The 23,498-nt window shown below is 49.1% G+C and overlaps 1 protein-coding gene across 1 annotated transcript in view; it reads left to right on the plus strand.

Annotated features, from left to right (window-relative positions):
• Positions 1 to 23,498, plus strand: part of CCDC33 (coiled-coil domain containing 33) — a gene marked incomplete at its 3' end in the record, with an annotated part of 97,754 nt that overhangs the window by 12,464 nt on the left and 61,792 nt on the right. The window contains exons 3-5 of the mRNA XM_044450492.1: positions 8,462 to 8,595; positions 17,185 to 17,294; positions 20,492 to 20,593. Of these exons, the coding sequence (XP_044306427.1) occupies positions 8,462 to 8,595; positions 17,185 to 17,294; positions 20,492 to 20,593 (346 nt within the window). The remainder of the gene's footprint in view (positions 1 to 8,461; positions 8,596 to 17,184; positions 17,295 to 20,491; positions 20,594 to 23,498) is intronic.

The following is a 23,498-nucleotide window of genomic DNA, read 5'->3' on the forward strand; positions in this document are numbered from 1 at the left end:
AAAATCTTCCTGATGAGCAGGCAATTAGCTAGGGTTCTATCGGAGAGGCACAATGGGGTCAAACGTAGAAAATAAGCATCTGTCAAGAAGGTCAGAATGTGTGAAGATAAGTCTGGAGGCAGCTGCTTTGATACCAGATGCCCTAAAAGGAAGTGTGGGGCAAGGTAACGGTGCACAAAAGTTATGGGGTGTTTGTGGCTGGTGCGTTTCCCTTCCCGCCAGATGTGTCCAGCTTTTATTGAATGATGCTTCCTTCCGTGAGTGCAAGAAGCTGCACAACTAAATTTTCTGAGCATGACTGGTCTTCACTGGAGATGGGCTCCCTCTAGACTGTTAGTCTGTGCCTACAATAAAAGAGCGGGATCTCTCTATCCACCTCTCGGGATGTGGGACCCGCACGACTCCTCCGTCTCCGCTGGAACCGGTCGGCGTCGAAGCAGAAGTGCAGACTGTGTGCGCGTGGCGTTTTTCCCAGCTCGTGGCCACACCGGAGCTGCGTTGCTTCTGGAGCAGGGCCCATTTCCATAAAGCAATTACGCCCAGAGAACCCCGGGGAACCGAAGCATCAGTAGCCTAAATGGCGAAGCAACGCAGCCTGTGCGTGAATGTTGCACACACACATCTCTCTCTCTCTCTCTTTTTGACAGGGTTCCATCACTCCGTCACCATGGCAACATGGGGTGGGAGCACGAGCCCTCCAAGGAGGTGGGGGCAATGGTGGGGGGAAGGTAAGAAGGGGGCTGGAACCACTCAGGAGAGATGTGCGCGGCTGCTGTATTTTATTTTTCGTAACCATGGTGAAGAAAGTGAGGCGGAAGGAAATCGGTCCTTGTTTGCAAGATGCCGGCGTGATCTCGGAGAGTGTAAAATGTGGGATAAAGGGGGCGTATGTGGCGGAAGGGCTGGGCACAGGCCTCGGAGAGCGAGGCAGCCCCTGATGAAGCTGTTGCTAGGTGTAAAGGCCCAGCCTTCGCTGAAGCCACGTTCGGTAAACGAGGTGAATCAGTGACATACCAATTGCGAGTGGGACGGGGCAATGCGCTGTCATTCCAAGGCTAATTTCCATGAAATTGGCAACTGTTCCCTTCTAGAATCTCACATATTAACATCGCTGCCTTTCTTGAGATCTTTGTTATATCTTTACGGAAAAACATGCTCTTTTTATCCCGCCTTCTTAGAAGAAGTTTTCCAAGGTGGCTTGTGAATTCAAAGGAAGGTGCGCCATAACAAGCCATCCCAAGAGAAGAATGCAAATCCAACACTGAATGCTGCTCAGAAAGAGATCGCGCACACACACACACACACCTGCACATTCAAGAATTCAATGCCATTGCAATGGTCTTTTCCAAGATAGCACCCTCCAAAGTGTGGACAGCAGCTCCCAGAATTCCCAGCCAGCAGAAACAATGGGAATTATGAGGATTCTTGTCCAGTGCATTTGGTGGATGCTGGGTTTCAAAAGGCTTGCGCAGGCAAAGAAAAGTCATAATCATCTAGTCTTTAAAAAAGACATGCCAACAGACCAAGCAAATTCATCTGCGAAGTGGATTTTCCATGACTGGCCATTGGGGTCCTCTAGGGCCATTTTAAGAGTCGGGTTCGGGTTCAGGTGCAGTGAGGCAGAGGTGCAAGAGTGATCTTTTTGCATCGAGGGCAACGAGGTGATCGGCCTGAGCAGCCTGGTACAGATGGGCGAGGATTTCATTCGGTTGTTTTTGATAAGGACTCGTCAACATCCATCGTTCTGAAGCTTCTTTTCATAAATGGAATGGGAAGAAGCGGAGATACGAACCGAACCAAACCGAACCGAAACAGCCTTTTGGATGGTGGCACCCCGACTTTGCAACACGCTTCCCAGGGAGGTTCACCTGGTGCCGTCACTGAATTCTTTCTGGCATCAGGAGAAGACCTTTGTATCTTCCCAATGTTTTAACTTTTAATTGGTTTTACCTTTGTTTTTATCATTAATGGTCGGATGCAGTTTGTTGCTTGTTGGTATGTTGTTGTTTTGTGGTATGGTGTGTTTTCTTGCCATGGGCTGATGGCTTTAACTTTAGACAAGGACCCAGTGAATTAGAGCTACCTGGTCCGTTCTAGACATGATTCCAGACATCCTGATGAGGTATTCGGAGAAGGTGCCAAGCAGATGCCAGGACTGGTCCCTGTGCTCTCTTCTTCTGCGTAAATGCTCGAGAAGCGAAAGCCGTAACAAGGAAAGCCAATCAATTGCCCCCTACGGGCTCCTGTTTTTCAATTACATTATGCTCCTTTTAATTCCTGGTCCTCTTCATCTTTATTCATCACCAGGTCCAACGGTCTCAGTGGCATTTGGCTGGCTGCTAAATGTGGGCTTGTGCATCTGGTCCCAGCTCGTGCAAGGAAGGGGTGAGCCGTGTGCCTCTTTGTCATGCCAGCGGAACAGGGGGAAATGGCAGTTTCCTTCTGCTGAAACATTTGTGGCAGGGTTGGGAGAGCAAAGGTGCGCAAGAAGGCGCAGGGAGCGGGGGCTGCAGCATCGGCACGTTCAGCATCAGGTCCAGGATATCAGGGCAGGCCTGGCTCGGCTTTGTGCACGGATGTGGACACAAGGCTGGAAGGCGGCTTGGCCCGGGCAAGCAGGGTGCGGAGAAGGCCTTTTCAACTGCGGCACCTTTGAGGTGCTTCTAGAGGGATCTCATGTTCACCCCTCAGTCTTGTCCTCTCCTCTCCTCTCCTCTCCTCTCCTCTCCTCAAAGCTGACTATGTCTTGGAGGCTGAATACGGTGCCAAATATGTCCTTGGAGTCTTAGTTCCAATAATTCAGCTCATTCCAATGCAACCTGGTGCTCCGCCGATGTTTTGGACTGCAGGTTCAATCGTGTGACCATTGGGCACGTTGGCAAGGTGGGTAGGAAGGAACATCCAAGGCATCCTGAGGGTCCCAGGTTTGGCAACATCGATGTAGCCCACCCACTTCAGTACAGATAAAAGACATTCAAGGTCTCCAGAACAATTCCTTTTCTCTCGGTAATCAGATTTCCATGAAAGCCTCCACGCCACAGCCGTCCATGGGGCCCCTGAGAGCGGGCAGCCGGGCGGGCGAGGAATCGGGATGCTAATGCAACAATGAGCTTTTGAGACAACAGGATTACGTCCTGTTGAGAGACTGTGGTTTGAATGAATACGGAGCCCTTGCGCGGAGGACTCTTAAAAGGCATTTATCACAGGGACCAAGCCAGCCTCCCTCGCAAGGACGACGATGACCTTGAACGCTTTCCAGAGCGTTCAGCGAGAAGTCTCTCGGCCAAGTTTGGAACGAGGCTCAGAGAATCAAGCCGCATCTTGCCAAATGGAGGGGGAGGTTTTGAATCCCGGTTCTGAGTTAAACCAGGCCCTGCTTTTGCCACTGGTGCTGCCCTTGAGAGCTGAAAAAATGCTTGTTCTTCCTCGAACCCCCAAAGTAAGCCTCTGCCTCCCTCATTCCTCCCACCCGCTGTGCTGTTTTGCTGACCGGTGGCAGGAGGAGGCTGTGGGGAGGGCAGATCCTGAGCTGCGGGGCCAAGGGAGCCCGGCAAGCGTCAGGCGGACTCTGGCTGTATTCGCACCTGCAGCCAACTGGCTTTTCCTCCTCCGAGCAGCCAACCCAACGTGAAAGAACAAGCAGCTTCGTGAACTGCCAGCCTGGTGATCAAAAGAGCCCGTCCATGCACGTGGAGTCTTTGGCCTCTTCTCTGCCGAGGTTGCTGCTTTGATTTGGGGGAAATAGAATTTCTGAGCAGGCCTATTGATCATCGCCTGCAGCTCATCCAAAGCGGAGTGGGCCTTCCCATACTCTGGGGATGCCGCTCTGCCTCTTGGCCTTACGCCGGAGTTCCTTCGGCTGGGTGGCTGTGGCTCCACCGTCACCTGCCCTCCCGTCACGACCAAAGGGAGCAGGAAGGCATCCTTCCATCCATTATTGATGCGTGAGTGGTCCAGCGAGCTCTTTTGGGGATGCGGAGCTGAGGGGGAGGGGACAAGATTAAAGGGGGGGTCACGTGGTCAGGTGGGTTGCGTTTTCCTAGAGGGTAAAGCTGCCTGAGTGAACAGAAGGGCCAATTACTTGATGAAATGCCAACAGCTATACTTTAGAGCAAAGCACTACCACAGCAACGAAGACAGAGGAGGGGGGTAGAGAAGTGGCAGGGGCGCCTCCCTCCCTCCCCCAGCTTCTAAAGCAAGCCTCCCATTAACACACCGAGGGAGGGGGCGCCATTAAAACAGCCATCCCGGCGATGGGTGACGCTGGCGGCAGGGGCGGGCGGGTGATATCGAGTGGCTTGCAAGAAATGGTCATTAAATTTTCATCGGCCGATCATCGCTTGGAGTGGAGAGAAGCCAGGGAGGGGCAGGTCTTCGGGGGGGGGGGGATGCGAGGCAGCGGAAGAAGGCTTGAAAGGCGGAGCGATCCCAAGCAGCAGCTGGCGAGGTCCGCCGGAAAATCTCAAGGACGCGCTCGTGTCCGTCCTGCCACGTGCCCATCTGGTATCGTCTCCTTTAGCAAGGAAGACAGCCCAGCTCGGTGGCTGGAGGTGCGTCTCCGCCATTCTCAGGATTCCAGAGACTGACTGACCGGGGACGATTCGTTCCAAGAATGGGCGATGAGTTCTCTCCCCCGGCTTGGAAGGAGGTGCGAAATGAGCAAACCAGGCCTGCCTCACCGAGTTATCTGGTTATTATTTACTGGATTTTTATTGCACCGCATTAGCCAGGAAGACTCCCTGAGCAGGTTACGAGGTTTGAAAACGCACAGTAAAAAGCAGTATTAAAATGACACGCACAATATAAAAATAGCAGTCAAAAATCAGTGCCGCTATAAAACTTCAGAAGACCTCGATTTTATCCAAAGACATGATAAAAAGCATGGTAGCAGATGATAAAACAGGATGTAAGACATTAAAACCATCAAAATCATCTTGACATCTTGATGGCTCCCTAAATTTGGTAAAGCAGCAGCTAAACAACAACAAAAACAACTTTTTTTTAAAGATCAGAGATATTAAGGGTAGCTTTGGATGGCTGATGGGCCACCTCAGTTGGTTTCCCACCTGGGTGTATAAGAAACGGGGGGGGGGGGGTCCTCTAGAGAACACCAGATGAAGGGTACGCACAAGGAAGACCTTCTTGACTGTGGGAGCAAAGTAGAGTGGAACCAGTTGTCAAGAGAGGTCGTGCGCTCTTTCAGTTTTGTTGTTAGCTTTTGTTTGTTCAGCCACAAAGTCGTGCCTGACCCCTCGCGACCCCATGGACAACATTCCTCCAGGCTCTCCTGTCCACCATCCCCTGGAGTCCACCCATCCCCACACCCACCACCCCAGTGACCCCATCCAGCCACCTCAACCTCTCCCCTTCCCTTCTCCAATGCCGTCAATCGTTCCCAGCATCAGGCTCTTCTCCAGGGAGTTCTTCCTTCTCATTAGGTGACCAAAGTATTTGAGTTTCATCTTCAGCTTCTGGCCTTCTAAAGAGCAGTCAGGGCTGATCTCCTCTAGGACTGACCGGTTTGATCGCCTTGCGGTCCCAGGGACTCTCAGGAATCTTTTCCAGCACCACAATTCAAAGGCCTCAGTTCTTCGGCGCTCAGCCTTCCTTATGGTCCAACTCTCACAGCCCACGCATTGGAACTGGGAAAACCATCACTCTGACTATAACTTCCACACTAGAGACATTTAAGAAGAAGATAGCTATCTGAGTAGGGTGGTTAAACTGGTGCCTCGTACCAGCAGGGCGTTGGACTGAATGGCCTTCTTGGTCCCTTCTGACTCTCCTATTCTATGATTCATCTAAAATCAATAGAAGGTTCCTCTTTGTTAGGCTGCTTGTCCATTGCTCCTATTCACACTTTGGCAGGTTTGATCAATTCCTTGGCTGAGGATGCATGTTTAGACATAAAAATGCCCGAACTCTGGGCCTATAATAGAAGCATGCAATCCATGTGTCTGGACAGCTACGTGGGGAATTCTGCTCCAACACATCTGGAAGGCATCAGGTTTCGAAGGCTGGAGGTCAGGGTCTTTTGTAAGTCTGGCAGTTTCTCCATCAAAGTTTGACCCAAGGAGAGCAAGCTTCCTGTTACATGTCTAGGGAGGTATGATCATTTCACAAAAAGCTGTGCGTGTATCCCTCAGACATGAGCACAAGCCTTATCCACCAGAAATATTTGCAAGTGGTAGACCAAGTGTCTTATTCCCAGTCCCCTCTTTCGTTTGTAACGCCGGCCATGCGTCTATAGCTTCGAACAAACTGCTCCGAGGAAAGATTTAAGTTCTGATCTCCTCTGGCTGTAATTGCCACCATTACAGTAATTTCGGTAGACTGCAAAATCAAAATAAATAGCACACATGGATGATCGTGGAATGTTTAATTTCTACAAATGCAGGCAGCCCCGCAATTGTGAGTGCTGTGATCTCTGAACGCTTCTTGGTGGTGATCCTCCGACTCCCACCTGCCCCCTCCCTCTCGGAGAAGCTGCTTACCCTTTTCATCATATCCGATGATGAAATGCGTACTTGGTGCATAATAGGAGGCCTTTGTGGCGCAGGACTGCAAGGAGCATCATGCCTGCTGGCCCCAGGGGATGGGGAGCCTGGAGCCGAGAGTGAAGCGCGAATGACGGGATCGATTCATTGGATCAATACGAGTCCAAAACTGAAAAAGTTAAGAAGGTTAAAATAGAGATGTTTTCCCAGGAAGGAGAGAGCAACCTCGACTCAGCCTGGGATCTTCTGGATGTTTCGCTCTGAACCATTGGTCCTGCTGATGGGGATGATGGGAATATATGCGTATTTGGGGAAATATGTACATTAAAAAGCATATGAAAGCAGGAATTTTTGTGCCAGGTTTTAAGAGCATATATAACAGGAAGAAAATTTCACTGAATTTCTCTTGTAGGGCAGGAGAACATTCTCCAAATTTTCCCAGAGTGGGACTCACCATTAGTAGAAATGTTTGCATGACTGATATCGAATTTCCTTTTTTGTGGGAAGTGGGCACTGCCACTGGAAGCCAAGTCTGTTTTGGTAGGCTGATGTTCTACTTGCATCCTCCACAATTCTCAGGGCATGGGATAGGAGATGGCAGCCACCAGAAAATATCGGGAGAAAATTTGGCAAAGTGGCCTTCTATTTTCTCGGGGAGCGAGGGGAGGAGAGAAAAAGAAGAGCCTCAGAATTATTTTTTCCAAACAATGCCTTTTGTAAGGAACAAAAAATGCCTCAATTCTACTGTGATTTGACCTTCTTATTGAGTTCTTCTCCAGAGCGGCTTCTGAGCGCCAAATACAGCTATTAGCTTTGCCACTTGAATACCTTGACTGCTCTCCAGTTTTGATTTGGTTTCCTTGGCAACTCAGAAACCATTTGCTGCTGGGAAGAAACCAGAGCTACCTGCCTGGACAGCCACTCAGCGATCAGCCACTACGACGCTTTGCGGATTGACGTTGTCCACTTTGGCTTCTGTCCTCTGTAGGATCTACGTGGGCCCCTTCCCTTTTAATTTTAATCTAACTGGGAATTTTACTCCTCATCTGGTACCTGACAAAATGTGCCATCCCTTTTGCCTCTGCTTTTGCCTTTTGGGATGAGCTCTAGAGTTGTAGGATCGGATGGGACAAACTCCCCCCGAAGCCGCCCCTCCGAGCACTCGTGGGCTGGTCTGGTGCTTGGCCCAGACTTCCAAGGAGGCACGAACTGAGAGGGAGTCCACAAATCCTCACCAAGTCCTGACTGCACAACCAGAATCCTTCCTGTGTCAGAAGCAGCAGCCAAATAGACTGTGTTCCCATAGGCTCGTTTCTTAGATCTGCATTTGACGAGTCAGTTCTCGCCTGTAAGGACCTCTGAAGCCCTAAATGGCTTAGGACCTGGGCATCTGAAGGAGCAGCTCCTTCCCTGGGGGCCTGCCCACCCCTTAAGGTCTGGGTTGGAGGTCCTTCTTCAGGAGCCCTCTTTGAAGGAGACTGGGGGGGTGGCGCCTCGATTATGGAATGCACTCCCCAGAGAGGTGCGCCTGGCACCAACACGTTATTCTTTTCGGCGCCAGGCCAAAACCTTGTTGTTTCCCCAACAATTTTAAGACCTAATTTTTATTTTAGTCAGGTTTGTATTATAGATATGATGCTGTTTCTTTGCTGTTGGACCATCCTGATACTTTTATGTATAGGATGGGATACAAAAGGTTTAAATAAATAAATAAGAAATAAGAACTTTATGCTGGTTTATGCTTGTGTTTCTTGGTTTGGCTTGCCTTTGGCTTTGCTCGCCCCTGGAATTCCCCTCGCCCCAGGACTCTCTCCAAAACTGAATTCAGCCCTCAAGATGAGAGAGTTCCCTTGCTGCCGTCCTAAAGGCACCGGTGGCTTCCATGTTCATCTGTGATGGGTTGTCCGTTGCTGAGGTCCCAGTCCCGAACTCATGTCCTGTTTCCTTCTCATCTCCTTTCCTAGCAAAACCACCTCGGAGGAAGAAAGCAAACAGCCCGCCCAAGCAGTGACGCACGTGACTGCCGAGCCAACGCACTCTCCGGTGTGGGAGGAGAAGGTGACCGTGGAGGTTGAGTCGGCGAAGGCTGGCGAAGAAGGTGCGGAAAGAATTGCAGGGGGGGGTGTTGAACGTCATCTCTGGGCTGTACGCAGCCTGCTGGTTCTTGGGGTCTTTGCTTGCTTCAAATGCCAACCACTCTTTTTGCCTGATTTTTGCATGGTTTCCCATCCTAAATGGTGGGAATTCTCCTCCTAAGGCTGAGGTACCAGCAGGAGGAGCATTAAGCTAAACTGTCCCGATATTCTAGCCTGTCCCTCTTCCCTTGGGATCCCCCTTTTGCAATCTTCCTGGCTTATCACTTACATGCTGCCCCCCAAGAGCGCCTCCAAAACTGAATCTGGCCCGCAGGCCGAAAGAGGTGTGATGCCTGCGCACGTGGGGACACGAGAAGCGGCTTGGTGGGAATCTCTGCCATGCACAGGTGTCTGTGCTAAGAGAAAGCCAGATGCGTGCCAAGCCGAGCTCCGATTCGGTGGCGAGGCACGCTGGAAGGAGGCAGCGTCGGACGGAGACCCCTTGCTTTTCCTAGCCAGAGATTCCGCTAGGAATGGCACACCCCTTGTCCCCGCTTCGCACCCTTCTTCTTGTGCCTGACTTCTCCACATGCTGACATGGAGACACATGGTGGCTTCGATAGAGCAGGACAGCCAAATTCTTCCCACTGGGTCTAAAGTGGCTTGTGGGAATTCCACTCCCCCAACTTGTGGAACCTGGTGCCATTCAGCATCCCCGAAGGAATCCATCCTGGAGGAGCACCTGTTGTTTGGCGAATAGGGATAAGAGAAGCAGGCGCTGATTAACCGGTGATGAATACTGGAATGTCTCCATGCAATACTTGGATGAAACCCTCCTCGATACGGCTTCCACTTTTGGAAATCCCTCCTCGTTGCAGTTCAGGAGACAGAATGCAGCATCTTTGAAACACTTCCCGAACATGCGCTTGTTCGCCCTGGCTTATATAACCGCATTTAAGTTAATCCTGCTGCTCTAACTTTTACTGCCTGCTATTGCTCTGTATTCTCGTAACTGAAACTGCTTTGAATAGTGCAGTCGAATGGAATTGCAATTCATTTTTACGGCTGCATGTAAACTGTTTAGGGGTTTCGTTCTATTTAACGAATAGCACAATCGGGCAGCAAAAAGGATCTCCGGCCCACGGTGATTCAGCCCCCGCTGCCTGAAACTAGTCCGCTGCGCTCCCTTGCCTTCGGGGTGCCTTCTTCCAAAATTTTAGTTGCTGGAGAATGGGTCAGCCCTTCAAGTTGCAGGATACTGTTGCAGTATGATGCATTTCTGTACATACTGGTACCTGCACTTTTTACTGATCCATGAATTTTGTGCAGACGTTGGATTGGAGAACAATTTGGAGACGTGCCGTTTTGCAGGAAAAACCGAGGCAGCAGGTCTGTAGCCCTTAAGTGGAGGCTCAAGGACTGAAGAATGCTGAGGGCCACCGGCCTGGGACATACATAAACAAGGACCTGGGAAACCCAAGCAGGGTCACAGCCCCCTCAGACCCACCTAGACCTTCCAGCCCTCATGGGAAGGCCCAGGTTCTGACCTCAGAAGAGTTCAGGAAGAGTAGGCAATGGACCTCCAGGCTTCTCTCTCAGAAAACTATCTCAAAGTCTTCTGCCGTTCAGCCATTGATCCTGCAGGATTGTGCTTTGAGTTTGGTTCTCATATTCGTTCAACACTGAAATGAGTTCTGTTTACATCACAGTGCAAACCACATTAATAATTCCCCCGTTCCTAGGTAGAAACATCTTTTTCTTTGAAAGCAAAGGTTAGAGTCTTTGGGTACCAAGAAATGCAAGAAATATTCCTGTGCAGGTCTGATGTCGGAAATTGCTTCTTCCACTTCCGCTCCCTGGGCACCTTCCTTCCAGTTCCATTGCCCACCTGATGGGGAAATGATTGTTGATAATCCAGACGTTTTTCCCAAGGCAGGGCCCATTTGCCCTGTGACTTGATCTTTATTGTTGCAAGCTAAGCGATGTTGTGTAGGTAATCATGATAATGCTAATGACATTAGAGTTTGCAATTCGATTAGCATCTGAGTCTGGCAAAATGACGCTGGCAGGAACTAGTCATGGCACTCCATGTAATTCCATTACAGCCGTTGCTTAAGTGAAATAAAGCAGCGTTTGATGCACTTCTCTACCTATCTTAACCAGGGATGATTGAGAAAGGCAGGGTCTGTATTCTTTCAGGGTCAGCTCCTTAATTGGTTAAATCAAATTTGGAGGAGCCGTTCATTTACACAAGCCAGGATTTGGCGGCTGGGCGCGGTGAGAGTAGACGGTGTGACAGCTTCTTTGTCTCCCTCTCTGACTTTATTTAGCTACTTCGGTCCATTGTTTTAGGGCCGTTTCGGACGAGATTTTTGAGTGTGCCCAAAGGCTGCTTTGGAGTCAATCGTGAGGTGAAGTGATGTGAGGCTATTTCAGGGAGGCTTCAGCCTGTGATCACACTAAAGAAAGAGATGTTTACTCACTAGTTATTCAGGACCTTGCAAGGCTGCAAGGTCTGGAAGGCTCCATTAAAGCTAGCCTTGCAGTGCTTGGCTTTATCTGAATCCCAATGTGGCCTTGCCTTCAAGCGTGCGTTTTCTTTGCTTCCGTCCCTGCTATTCCTCTTTCCGGGCATGTTGTGTTCTTTGAGACTGCAAGGCTACAGGCAGGATCGGTCTTGTTTTCCTGAGTCTGGATTAAGCCACTCTAGGAGAAGTTGGGCTGAGGAGTAGAATAAAACACTTTAAAGAAATGAATGAATACATTAGCACAATAGCAAAAATCTCACAGGAATGGAAAGGCTACTGCTAATGACAGATTTAAGGATGATTTTATAGGAAAATGCTCTCTGGTTCTAATCAATTCTAATCAACGCTGCTAAGTGGAAATACAGAAGATCATGTAGGTTCTCTCAAAGCTTTATAGGTTGCGGTATATAAATTAGCGACTGAGTTTTAAAAATGCATTTACCCAAACAATGCTTTGTTAGACCTTTAACTGTTTCTGCCCCTTCCAATTTCTGTCTTTGATCATTGTTTATGAAGCCACATGCAGTAGCATTTTTAACTGCGTCTGAAACAAGTCTGAGCAGGAATGAATCCCACATGAGTTCCGTGGGGCTTAACCCCAGATAATGATGGTAGGACTCTCTGACACCTCAGGAAGGTTGGACTGAGGCCTCTGGGTTTGACCTATAGACCTCAAATTCTACGCTCTGGGACTGTATCTAGCAGATCAAAATGGCTTGGCAGACTATCCTTCTGTCCAGTGCTGTTGACAAATCATACTCCAAGCTGGAAAAGGATGGACTCTGACCACTGATTGCAGCCGTCTCTGCTTGGTCTGGAAGCTGCAAAGTGTGCGGATCCCAGATAAAAGATGAATGCTAGTAATTTCCCCATTCATCCCTAAGGAGGCTGAAACCAAGCAAGCCATTTCAGGGCAGCCTAAACCCAAACTATCTTTTTTTTTTTTTTTTTTTAATGATGCCTCAAAGACTCCTTTTTGGGGCTTTACCTCAGTCATAAAACTGCAGAGAGTTGCAAGGGACCTTGGAAATCATCTTGCTCAGCTCTAGCTCAGCTCAGGCTCTACCCTGCGGGATGCAGCTGAAGCGTTCCTGTTTGATGCTCCCCATCGTTTGCTGAAACAGAGCCCACCACCTCCTGAGACAATCTGCAAGGGGTACCAAACACCCCCACTGTTTCCCCAAATGCCTAATTAACTGCAATTAGTTTGCCTGCCACGTCTTGGTTCTAAAACGGCCCTCCAGAACAGTGGACAAGCCCTCCCCATGAACTCATTTCAGTGCCAGCAAGGGAGGGGTTAAACGACTCTGCTGCATGGAGAAGGCCGCTTCTCCAAGGAGAGGAAAAGGAAAAGGCTCAGCAACGGGCCGAGCTGCAGTTCATTAATTTCTTCTGCGGCAACGCTGCAATATTCGTGGTGGGCAGCCAACGCTGCCGAGATATCCCGGAGTGCGACCGAGTCATGGAGCAGCTTCAGTTTTATTGCCTTCAGGGAGGCGGGAGGTGGGAGAGAGCACGTGTGTTGGAGCTGGTTCGAGGGCGGCCTGGCTGTCCTTTCCGGGCGTTGATTCCGCCGCGGTTGCTGTGGTGATCCCCCCGCAGCCCTCCATGGGGTCAGGCGGAAAGCAAGTCTCTGATAATGAGGAGGGGAATGTGGCTCTGCTCCCCACGCCCAGGAGCTGGGCTTTCTCTCTGGTCCAAGCGACTTGAGGTACAAAGGATAACGGAAAGGGAGGGACAGCCCTAAGGGGGGGATAATGAGACACACTTGCAACCTAGAGACGCCCTCGCAGCACAAAGCAAGAGCTTTTTCCTTGCTCTGGACTTCCTAATGAGGTCAGTCGGAATCGCCGCCTGAGCTTAGCAGGGCTGCTCGGCAAAGGGGGTGGAATTGCAGCACTGGTGCTCTCCGAGCTGAGTTTAGCAGCAAGGGTGGGGAGGCCCGCGCTTGGGGGCCCCATCCAGCCCTCCAGGGCCCTAATCTGGCACACGAGGGGTCCCCAGAAGGCCATGGTTCCCCCAGCCACAAGCATTTAGGACCTTCCTGGATTTGTGTGGTCTGGTTTCCCATTCTAAACAGCTGCAATGCCTTTGCCGAGGCTTCTTCACTGATGGTGAGCACTGGAAGCTGAAAGGGGTGGGTGTTTGCACCCCAAGACTTTAGCCAAGACACCCCTAGAATGCACCCCCCCAAGAGCTTGTCTGAAGGGGATTTGGGCCTTCGAAGTTCAAGATGCTTCAGGCAGGAACAACAGCAGGCCAGTTTGGTCTCTTTATCCATCGTCTTTTCGAGGCCAAGCTCATTTCACCCCGTTTCCATGTGAGTTGGCAATTTGTTCATTTAAAAAAAAGCAGCCATACTTTCCTGTGTGTGCATTTTTTGTAAGAGATGTTTTCATGTTCTCTTCTTGTGCGCTGCTTTAAAAGAACCCAATTCCCTCAAGCGCTTTATGTTGCTGAAATACGGCTTCATGCGTGCTTTTCTCATTTTGTTGCTGCCGTTGCAAAGTCCTTTCTAATAGGCACAACATTGTGTGGTTTCCCCCCCCCCCCCCCCCCAAGATAAGCTGCCCTGGAAGTCTTGGAAAAAATGTGGCTTTTGAAAACACTTCCAGTTTGCTCTTCCTGAAAGACTCCGGAGATGAAAATTGGATCTTTGGGCCAACATTTTTTAAAAACCCTCTGGACAGAGAATTTTTCTTCCATCCCTACTTTTAAGTTTTCTGTTCCTGCTCATGCAGCCGTCAACCTAATGGCGCAGCTCAGATTTTCAAGGCTACTACGGAACGGTTCTTGATGGGGGAGGCTTGGCTTCATTTCAGGTTGGCGAGACAAGCAGTTCAGAAAGACCTTGCCTGTTCTGTGCGTTTCGAACCCACAGAAAGAAAATCATCCATTCTTTCAGTAGCTTGCTATGTGTATATCCTGCCCTTCTGCCAAAGCATTCAAGGCAGGTCACAGTTTCCATTCTGGAAGTTCGGAATCAGGCTATTATGTGGCTTTGTTGTTGTTGTTAGTCGCGAAGTCGTGTTCGACCCATCGCGACCCCATGGACAACATTCCTCCAGGCCCTCCTGTCCTCCACCATCCCCCGGAGTCCACTCAAGCCCACACCAACTGCTTCAGTGACTCCATCCAGCCACCTCATCCTCTGCCATCCCCTTCTTCTTTTGCCATCTATTGTCCCCAGCATCAGGCTCTTCTCCAGGGAGTCCTTCCTTCTCATTCAGTGGCCTTGAGTTCCATCTTCAGTATCTGGCCTTCTAAAGAGCAGTCAGGGTTGATCTCCTCCAGGACTGACCGGTTTGATTGCCTTGTGGTCCAAGGGACTCGCAGGAGTCTCCTCCAGCACCACAATGCAAAGGCCTCAATCCTTTTGTGCTAGGAGAGACTTTTTAATGGTAATTGCTCTTTGACTGTAGAACAAGCTGCTCCAGGAGGTGATGGTCTCTCCTCCTCTGGAGAGCAATGTCTGGGTGGCGCTGAGTTAGGAATGCTCAGACAGAGCCTGCATTGTGCACGGGGGGTGGACTAGATGATCTCTAAGGTTTCTTCTAGCTCCCAAATGCTTTAGTTCTAATGTTCATGGTGCGGGATTCTGAACTTCAGAGATGACTTCGCATGGCAGCAGTACATACTCTGATAGTGTCCTTAGCTACTGCTCGACTGGGAAAAAGGTTAACGCCCTGGCCAAGGCAACTTTGGCTACAGGACCAGAGAGGAATGAATATGCTGGATTTGCAACAGTTGCCAAAAAAAAAAAAAAGAAGAAGTGGGGTAAAAATGGAGCCACTTTGATATCATCATCATCAGCAGCAGCAGCAGCAGCATCAAGAGGGCAAGATTTATCACTCTGCTCTCTTTCCCTCCAAATAGCGAATTACAGTTCAGCACCAGGGACAGCAACCGATCCCTTGAAGGACGTGTTGGTCTTCCCCAGGAACCAACGCTTCTGAGGACACATTCACAAGTGAAGCTAAGAATAAAGCTATTTTTAATCATGTGGGTTTTGCATTTCAGTTTAGACGCATGGGACCTTCCCAGCAACAACGTGTGGGAAATGAGTTTTGTGAACCTGCCCTCTTTTGAGACTCGTTTTTTGCTCTCTCTCCCTTCACAAGCCACCTAAAGACAAAATTGACTGCCTTTTCCAACTGCTTGGAAAAAGCAAGTGGATTAAAGGACCTGCCTCCCGCCTTTCGTTCCTTGATCTCCCAGCATGCTGCATCCCTTTGTCTAGGAAATCTGATAATTTTGTTTTGGTTAGGTTTTGATCAGAATTTACCCTGTTCACACCTTCCAGGCTGAGCATGGAATTGGACACCACATGTGGTTTAAGACTGTAAGTTTCAGAGCTCACAACTGTGATTGGTAGACCAGGAAAAAATGGCCTTTGACAGCATGTGTATCTTTAAAACGTGCAATTAAAAATATTGTCCTTTTGAAAAAGGAGCACAAACATGCTTTAATCGATGGGTGAAGAATGAGCACATTTCAAAGATGTGAACAGATGTGTGATCTACGTTCCCGAGGGACCCCTGTGAGTCTGCGAACAGTGGCCCCCTTGGGAGAAAAATGCAGGTGGGTTGGAGAGACATAACTCTTGCCTGGCACTAGGTAAATTTAGAACAGGTTTAGCATTAGCCGATGGGAGGAGGGTCGCTCCCACAAAAGGGATTAGACCAGAACTCATATGGAGAGCCTTTGTAGTGCAGTGGTGGATTGCAACTCAGCCAATCTGGGTTCTAGTCCTCATGAAGCTCCCTGGGCGATGTTGGGTCTGTCTCACAGTAGCCTACCTCACAGGGTTACTGTTGTGAGGATAACATGGATAAGACGAAGAATCTTCTAAGCTGCCTTGATATCCTTGCAAGGGGATGGAATGCTATGGACGAAATGCAACGCGTTGCCCTTAACCAACAATCATGATAATGACAGATCTTCTAGCCACGTTATCCGTCTGTGCGCAACCTGCACCTTCCAAGGTGTCCTCAAAGGCAGCCCCCTGTGGGCACAACCTGCGGGTCACTGGGGTTGGCTGTAGATGGGGAAGACTCAGGCCCAAATTCCTGTTCTGCCATGAAGTTCCACAAATTGCCCTGTCCAAATTCTTTGCCCAGGGCCGCCTTGAGGGCAAACGGGAACTGCGACAGCCTGTATGAAAGGTAAAGAATAAACAAAGATGTAGTGATTCATCTCCCTGCACTGCTAATAATTGTGCTATTACTAGCAAACCTGCTGTGGAGAGATCTTTCACTCAGCTCTGTAGGTCATCAGACCATCCGTCTTGAATTGATAGTACTGATTTCTGTCTCATCTGCCTGGGAAAGTCATCCACTTCGATTAAAGGGAGGTGTTTGCACATGAGGAGTTAATCAACTTTTAGATCCCAAGTGGACCCTTTTAATTTGGATGTTGATTGCCTAAGGTCTCTTTCCAAATTCTGTCTATATAGAAAGGGGGAAATGGGTGTTAAGCTTAGACAGACACAGCAAGGATGAGAAGGATGGAGAAAAACAAGCCAGGATTCTAATTAGCTTTCTCAGACCCAAACTTCAGGCCATTCCAAAGTCGTGCGATCAGATCCCTCAGCATGTTTTTGAGGTTGGGGTTTTTTACTTTAAATCAGTCGTGCTAGGGATGGAACTGCGATTTTGACTGGGGTGGAGTCAGGGGAAGAAGGTCCCAAGGGGTGCCCATCTTCCAGATCGAATTCAGCTTCCACTGCAATCGCTAAAAGCAGTTCATGACCCCACTGGAGGTGGGGGGGAATCTCCAGAGCAGGAAGACAATCATGCATGATGCAGGTATGTGCATTTCCCCTCCTCTGTAGGGCTAGTAGCTTTGAGCTCTTGGTGCAGAATATATTTAGGTTGGGGACATGGCACAGAGAGGGAAAAATCAAGTTCTGTTCCTGCGCTTCCCTCTTCTGATCAGAATTAGAGTGCCTCCCCATCGGATTGCTCTGGAGAAAAATACTAGTGGGGGATTCCTCATCGAGGGCCTTCTGAACCAGTCACCACAGGCCCTCCAGCACCCTTCTTGTAAACACTCGGGTCTTTCCTTCTCTCCTTCTCTTGCCAGTTATGTCGCTATTCGTAGCCGACAAAGACTCCAAGGAAGTCTTAGCAAAGTACAGCATCCCCGTGAAGTACCTGCGCCCGTTCCACCAATATCACTGTGCCTTGATCCTGGTAAGCTATACCCTTGCTGCGTGACCGCTTCGTCCCGGCTCAGCCTCGCCGACACACCGCTCTGGCCCAGGAGCTATGAGCCGATCCAGGGTTCGGAAGAGGCAAGTGCCACCGTCCTTTCAGAGTCCAGGTCGGTGCCCGGGGCTTTTGGGATTTAAAGAACCATCTCCTCCCCCGTGAGAAGAGCGATACGTCTTGGTTGGGGGTATCCTGTTTTGCACCCCTGCACCATCTGTGGCACGGCAAACGGCCTCCTTAGTGATGGCACCCAAAGGGGACTGTGACTCACAGACACGGATCGTCTGGTACCGTTCCGACTTGCTTCGGGATGGGGCAGGGGCCGCAGGCAGCCTGGTGTCTTCCAGATGCTTTGGACTCCAATTCCTAGAAACCCCAGTCAGGATCGCCGACAGGATGGTGGGAGTTATAATCCAAAACATCCTGAGCGTTCCAGATTGCCTTTTCCTGGCTTAGGTGATATTTATTTTATTTATCTATCAAACTTATATTCCTCAGGACTCTCTAAACAGGTTACAAGGTAACAATGAAACAACAAAATAAAATCACGTATACCAGCAAGCTAACAACAAAAAGGCAATAATGGAGAACCAGTATGGTGCAGTGGTTAGAGCACGGGACTGGGACTCAGAGGATCTGGGTTCGAGTCCCCGCTCAGCCATGGAGCCAACTGGGTGACTTTGGGCCAGTCGCAGACGCTCAGCCCAGCCTACCTCACAGGGTTGTTGTTGTGGGGATAAGATGGAGGAAGAGAATGATGTCAGCTGCCTTGAGCCCTTGGTAGGAAAAAGGCAGGATATAATAAATAAATAAATAATATACATAATATAACAACCAGAGAGCAACAGTATACACAATGCACAACTGTATACACAATACACAACAATATATAACAATACACAATGTTACGGCTGAGAGTTAAGAGAACTCAAACAATATCTCAGAACAGTCCAAGCATCTGGCCCATATTTGCTCTAATATGTTGCTTTTCGGTCACTGCTCTTAAGATCTTCAAGATGGTGTTTTGTTTCCACCATGATCTTGGAAGGTCTCATTAGGGGGTAGAAAGACAGGATATTAATCAGGGCCTACATCCAGGGTGCACGATGAGGGAATTTCTTCCAAGAAGTTTACGTCATTCTGGCTTTACATATTTTGATTCCGTGTCCTAAATCCAGGCTTATGAACAGCCACTGTATTACACAAGAAAAGTTTTGTTGAAGTTTTCACTAAGGTCAGGTGAAGGAAAGCTTTTATGTAACTGTGATAATCCTTGATGGAAAAAGTGTTCAGATTTTCAAAGCCGTACAAGTTACAGAAATGTGCTGAAGGAAACCTTCTATATCAATGCTTCTGAAGACTTGTAAAGCTGGGAAGAATTCTCATTTGCTCCCTGGTCCCCAAAATCTTACCCTGAGATAAATGGGTATCTCAAGTTGCGAGAGGCTTTCTTTCTGGTCATCTCAGTAATACCATCAGAGTAGAACACGAGGTAGACAACCAGGGCTTCACGAAAGAGAGTAAGCCAAATAATACCATTTAATCCAGAGCCTAAAAGAACCCAACTGCACCACTGGGTCAGCTCATTATAAGCAAACACCGACATGATGAATACCTGCAAGACAACACAGTCATCTCAGAGGTACCGTCTGTCTTTGCTAGGTTCATATAAACCTGGAATGCCAATCAATAGGAAAGAGTGTGCACATTTCAAAACTCTGCACAACGGATGTGTGTAAAATGCATGGGGAAATGCGCAGAAGTTTTCGAGCAAAGTGAAAAAGCAGAGCTTGCAATTTCATATGGGCTTAAGCGAGCTTAGAGGTGGAAACCTGAAAATACGTTTTGTTTTTTCTTTGCTGATACCCACATCCCTCTGTGAATCAACCCCACGGTGCAGGTGTGCTAAGAAAGAAAGAAAAATTACCTATTTTCAGTGGACGGTTTCATGCAGTGCAGAATATTATAAGAACTACAGGCTTCCTTTGCCTGCATGCCTGAATTAAAAAGAAAAGGGGGAATCTGACCTTTATTTCCACAATGAATGGGATTTCTTTTCTTTCTTTTTTAAAAGGAGAGTGCTTGTATTGATGAGATAATAATGATTAGTGGTCTCATGAAAGCACAGAGGAAGTCTGTCTGCCAGATGCCTCCAGCCCTAACATTAGCTTGCCTTGTTGCTCTGTGCATTTATTGAGCCGATTTGCTGGCCATCCCAAAGGCTCGCCCCAAGTTTATGGGTGCCCCAGAGTCGGGGTGAAAGGAAGGGAGGGCAGGAGCTCCTGGCAGATCTCAAGGCGATCTGTGAAAGATGCGCAAGGATTGTGGACTCCCAGGTAGCCTGGCATTAACGGCAGCATCATGTTGGTGAAATGGAGACGACTTGACTTGACTCACTGGCCTGCGCTGGCAAAGCCTGGCTTGCTAACCACGATCCCACAGCTCACAACCCGAGCACAAAGCATGGGTGGCACCTTCGGCACTTTCTGCTCCACATCCCATCATCCACCGCTGTCCCGTTGTGTTTCCTCTGGCTTCGTGAACAGCGGAGCAGAAAAACTCCTGGCAAGACCGGGCTGTTTGGAACCACCAGATCTGGGACCAAACCAAGTATTGTGCTTGTGTTATTATTATTAAAATAATACGTTATTTTATTATTAATAAAATAATAAATGAATAAAATAATAATGAACAAATTCTTTGATAGATAAATAAATAGTATTAAAATAAATAATAATGAAATAGTGAAAGTATTATTTTCCGGAAGATGTGTGCAAGGCGAGGGCATGACTGGATCGCTAACCATGTTGCTTATGGTTGACACGTCCCCCCCTTGCCTTCCCCCTACATAAGCACTTGAGAACCCAATCCAATTTCTCCGCTGAAGCAAAGGTTATTTACTTTTCATCAAGAGACTGGTAACAGATCTTTCTGTGTTGTGAAATATTTAAATGCCAAACACAGAAGATGAATGCTATTGATCTTTCTTGACAAATCTCCCAAGGGAACGGTGAGTGTCAAAGATCCATTCTTGCTTCCCAGCCCGTTATGGCTGCCTGGGGCCACCGCAAGGCAATCCAGACTGTTTATAAACATCAAACGCCTTGGTTTATGGCCTGGTGAGAGCTCTCTGCTCCCCTCTCCCATTTCACTGAGCTGCTTGCTTCTTCCCCAAACAGCCTCGGAAGAAGGACCCAGTAGGAACCAAGCTGTACGCAACCATCACTCGTAAAGGCAGCCTGATCCCACGGTATGCTGGAGTCCAGTACACGGGCCTGGAGGTGAGGGGCATGCCTGCTTTTCCAAATCAGCTTGACGGAACGTGTGTGGAATGAGCCACCAGGCTGGGGGTACAAGCTTTAGGCAGCAACGTCTCGTTGGTGGGTTGGTGAATATAGAAACAGAGAAACAGAGCAGGTCAGAAGGGGTCTCCCGGGCCATCTAGTCTGACCCCCGGCTCCAGCCGGCCCCACTCACGACATGTGCATGTCCAGCCTGTCCTTGAACACCTGCACCGATGGGGCCTCAACCACCTTCCGTGGAAGCCCATTCCATGCCCCAGGGGTCCTAACCGTCAGGAAGGACTTCCTGGCTTCCAAATGGAACCTTAAATATCCTGTGCGGTTCAAGTATTGGAGCATGTAGTTGGGAACCTCAGTCACAGGAAATGGATGCTGATGCGGGTCAAGAGTCGAAGAAGCCGTGAGGTGGAAGACCTTTGATTAGGAGCCAACTTCTAAGCCACGGTTGGGCATGACTTGGTCTGGAACTGTGGTGCCATGGAGGGCAATAACATTTTCTCCCGCCAGGTCATGTCCCCGTCATAAATTGATATTTTACCGAGATGAGGGTGGGTGGGCACAATTCTGGCCCCTGCCTTCCCCTCTCTTTGTGGTGCAAAGAACTTTGATCCCATGCCCTGGCTTCCATCTCAGGACCCGAGCAGGGTGAGCCAGATTGGGCTCAAGGACCTTCATGGGTACCTTCCCCAAAGATAATGTTGATGCATCAGCTGTCCCCTGCTCCAGCATGCCTGGTACCTCCTGTATCTCTCTGGGTTTCCGTGCCAAAATAAGGCCTTTCCCTGTTTTAGGGAAAAGCCACTTGAAGAAGGGAGGAGGACTTGGATGGAGAGAGGTCCCTTCCTGCACAGACATGGGTGCACGTTAGTTGTCCTTTAGTCCTTGGAAAGCACCTCCACCTGTATGAACATACTGATGCCGACTGACCTAGAAAGCCCTTCTCCATTGGTTCCTCCAAGGAAAGTTTGGAGGACGGCAACATGGAATAGGGTCTTCTCAGCAGTGACCCCAGTCCTGGAATGTTCTCTCCAGTGAGGCTCTGCAGCAACCTTCCCATCTTCTTGAGGACCTTCATCCCAGACATCTCACCACATATTAGAAGGCTTTGCAACGTCCTTCCACTCCTGGACACATGGACTCACTTCCTGATGGGCTCTCATGGGAATGCTTGTCAGGGGATTGAGCGTGGTCTTTGGTCTTTGGGAGAACATGGAGGGAACAAGCTGGTTTGCAACTCAGGATGCTGGCTCGGGGTGGGCAGGAGTTTTGTTCCTTTCACATTTTATGCAAACTCCGCAAATTTGCATTTCGCAAACCCACACATTCCAGACTGCAGTCACACGGTGATATTCACACTTTCCTAAATTTTGCGATGTAGTTTGCAAATCAGAACAGCAGGCATAATAGGAAAAGGCAGACACGAAAGGGGCATGTGCTACGGGTGGTACGTGCAAAATGTTTCGTGTCATGCGTTATTTCAGGAGAAGTCACTGGCACAATATTCAGCATTAGGAAAAGCTCGTACGGAAATCAGTGGTGAATTATAAACATTCATTATGAATTAAGAGGTGCAGAATGCCTTTGAATGTTCAAGTGGACTTTTGCAGGGAGGAGAGGCATGTTAAAGTGGAAAGGGGACAGGTTGAGCTCAGTGCCGGGAAACTGAATATCTGCGCATGATCAAACTCGATTCCAAGCATCAATGGAGTCTGTGCTGGTGAAAACGGGCAGGAAAACCCTGGTGTAGGACCCACAATTTCATCCGCTGGATCTCTCTCCAGCTTTGGGCCACGGTGATGTTTCTGCCTAATCCATTTCGCCCGTATGGAAGGATGAATATATGTTTGACAGAGCAGGTGGGAGAGACTTTAATATAAATGCCTATTAATCATTTAGCACAGATGAATATATTAAAATCCCATTCCAGCCGATTTCGTATAAACCCAGCTATTTGTCCTTATGAAGCCCACTGTTTTCTTCTGAGAACCACCTGGAAAATGACGGATCCTAGCAATTCTCACATCCACCCACCGTTTCTCTCTCGGTGTAGTCCAACCCGCCCTCTGCAGGTGGCAAGCAAGAAAGCAAAACAAGGACTGGAAATGGTTACTGATGTGCTGCCAGTTGATGGAATTGATGATGGGGATTTGGACTAAAATCTTTCCACCCTTCCTGGAAAGAAGATGAGCAGCCCCTTGGCGTTCCAAGGCCCCTGCCTTCCCTCCTGTCGGTCTGAGAGCTTGTCTGACAATGGAGAGGGCTATTTGCATTGCCGGCAGCTGTGGCGAGAGGAGGGATGCTTGGTGGATGGCCCAGATCTTCCCTGGGCTACGCCTCGGATGGGGGCGGGTGGGCAGGCTCGTGTCCCGGAGGGTCCCCAGGCAGGAATCGATCTTGGCTGCCTTGTTTCCATATTTACATTCAGCAAATGACAATGGTCCCCGATGAAAAGCATTTTTAATCCCAGCGTGGGATTGATTAAGAGGGGGTGGGAGGCATAGCCCTTCCCAGGCACCATTCCTCCCTCTGCCGAAGAGCAACCTTGGGGGTTTTGGTTTTGCAGAAGAGACAGGAAGGGCAGGAAAAGGTCTTTCCAGCTGATCTGTTTACAGCACGAAGGGTCATTTGTTGTCTTAGATCCAGATAACTTCCCTTTGGGGCCATGTTGCGGTTTCCAGTAAGCAAAACAAAGCAAGCAATTCTGCAATTCGTTTTCTGCTTTATTCTGCTGATTTGAAGGTTTTACCTGAGTCTTACCGAAGGGATGGGACCCCCATGGCATTCTCAGTGTTTGTAGACTACAGTGCCCATCGTTCTTCGCCATGGGCTATGCTGGCCAAATTTGCAGTTTCCAGACTAATGGGAATGTAGTGATTGGTTTTTA

Source organism: Varanus komodoensis, unplaced genomic scaffold (genome assembly GCF_004798865.1).
Source record: "Varanus komodoensis strain SLA01 unplaced genomic scaffold, ASM479886v1 scaffold67, whole genome shotgun sequence".
NCBI lineage: Eukaryota > Metazoa > Chordata > Lepidosauria > Squamata > Varanidae > Varanus > Varanus komodoensis.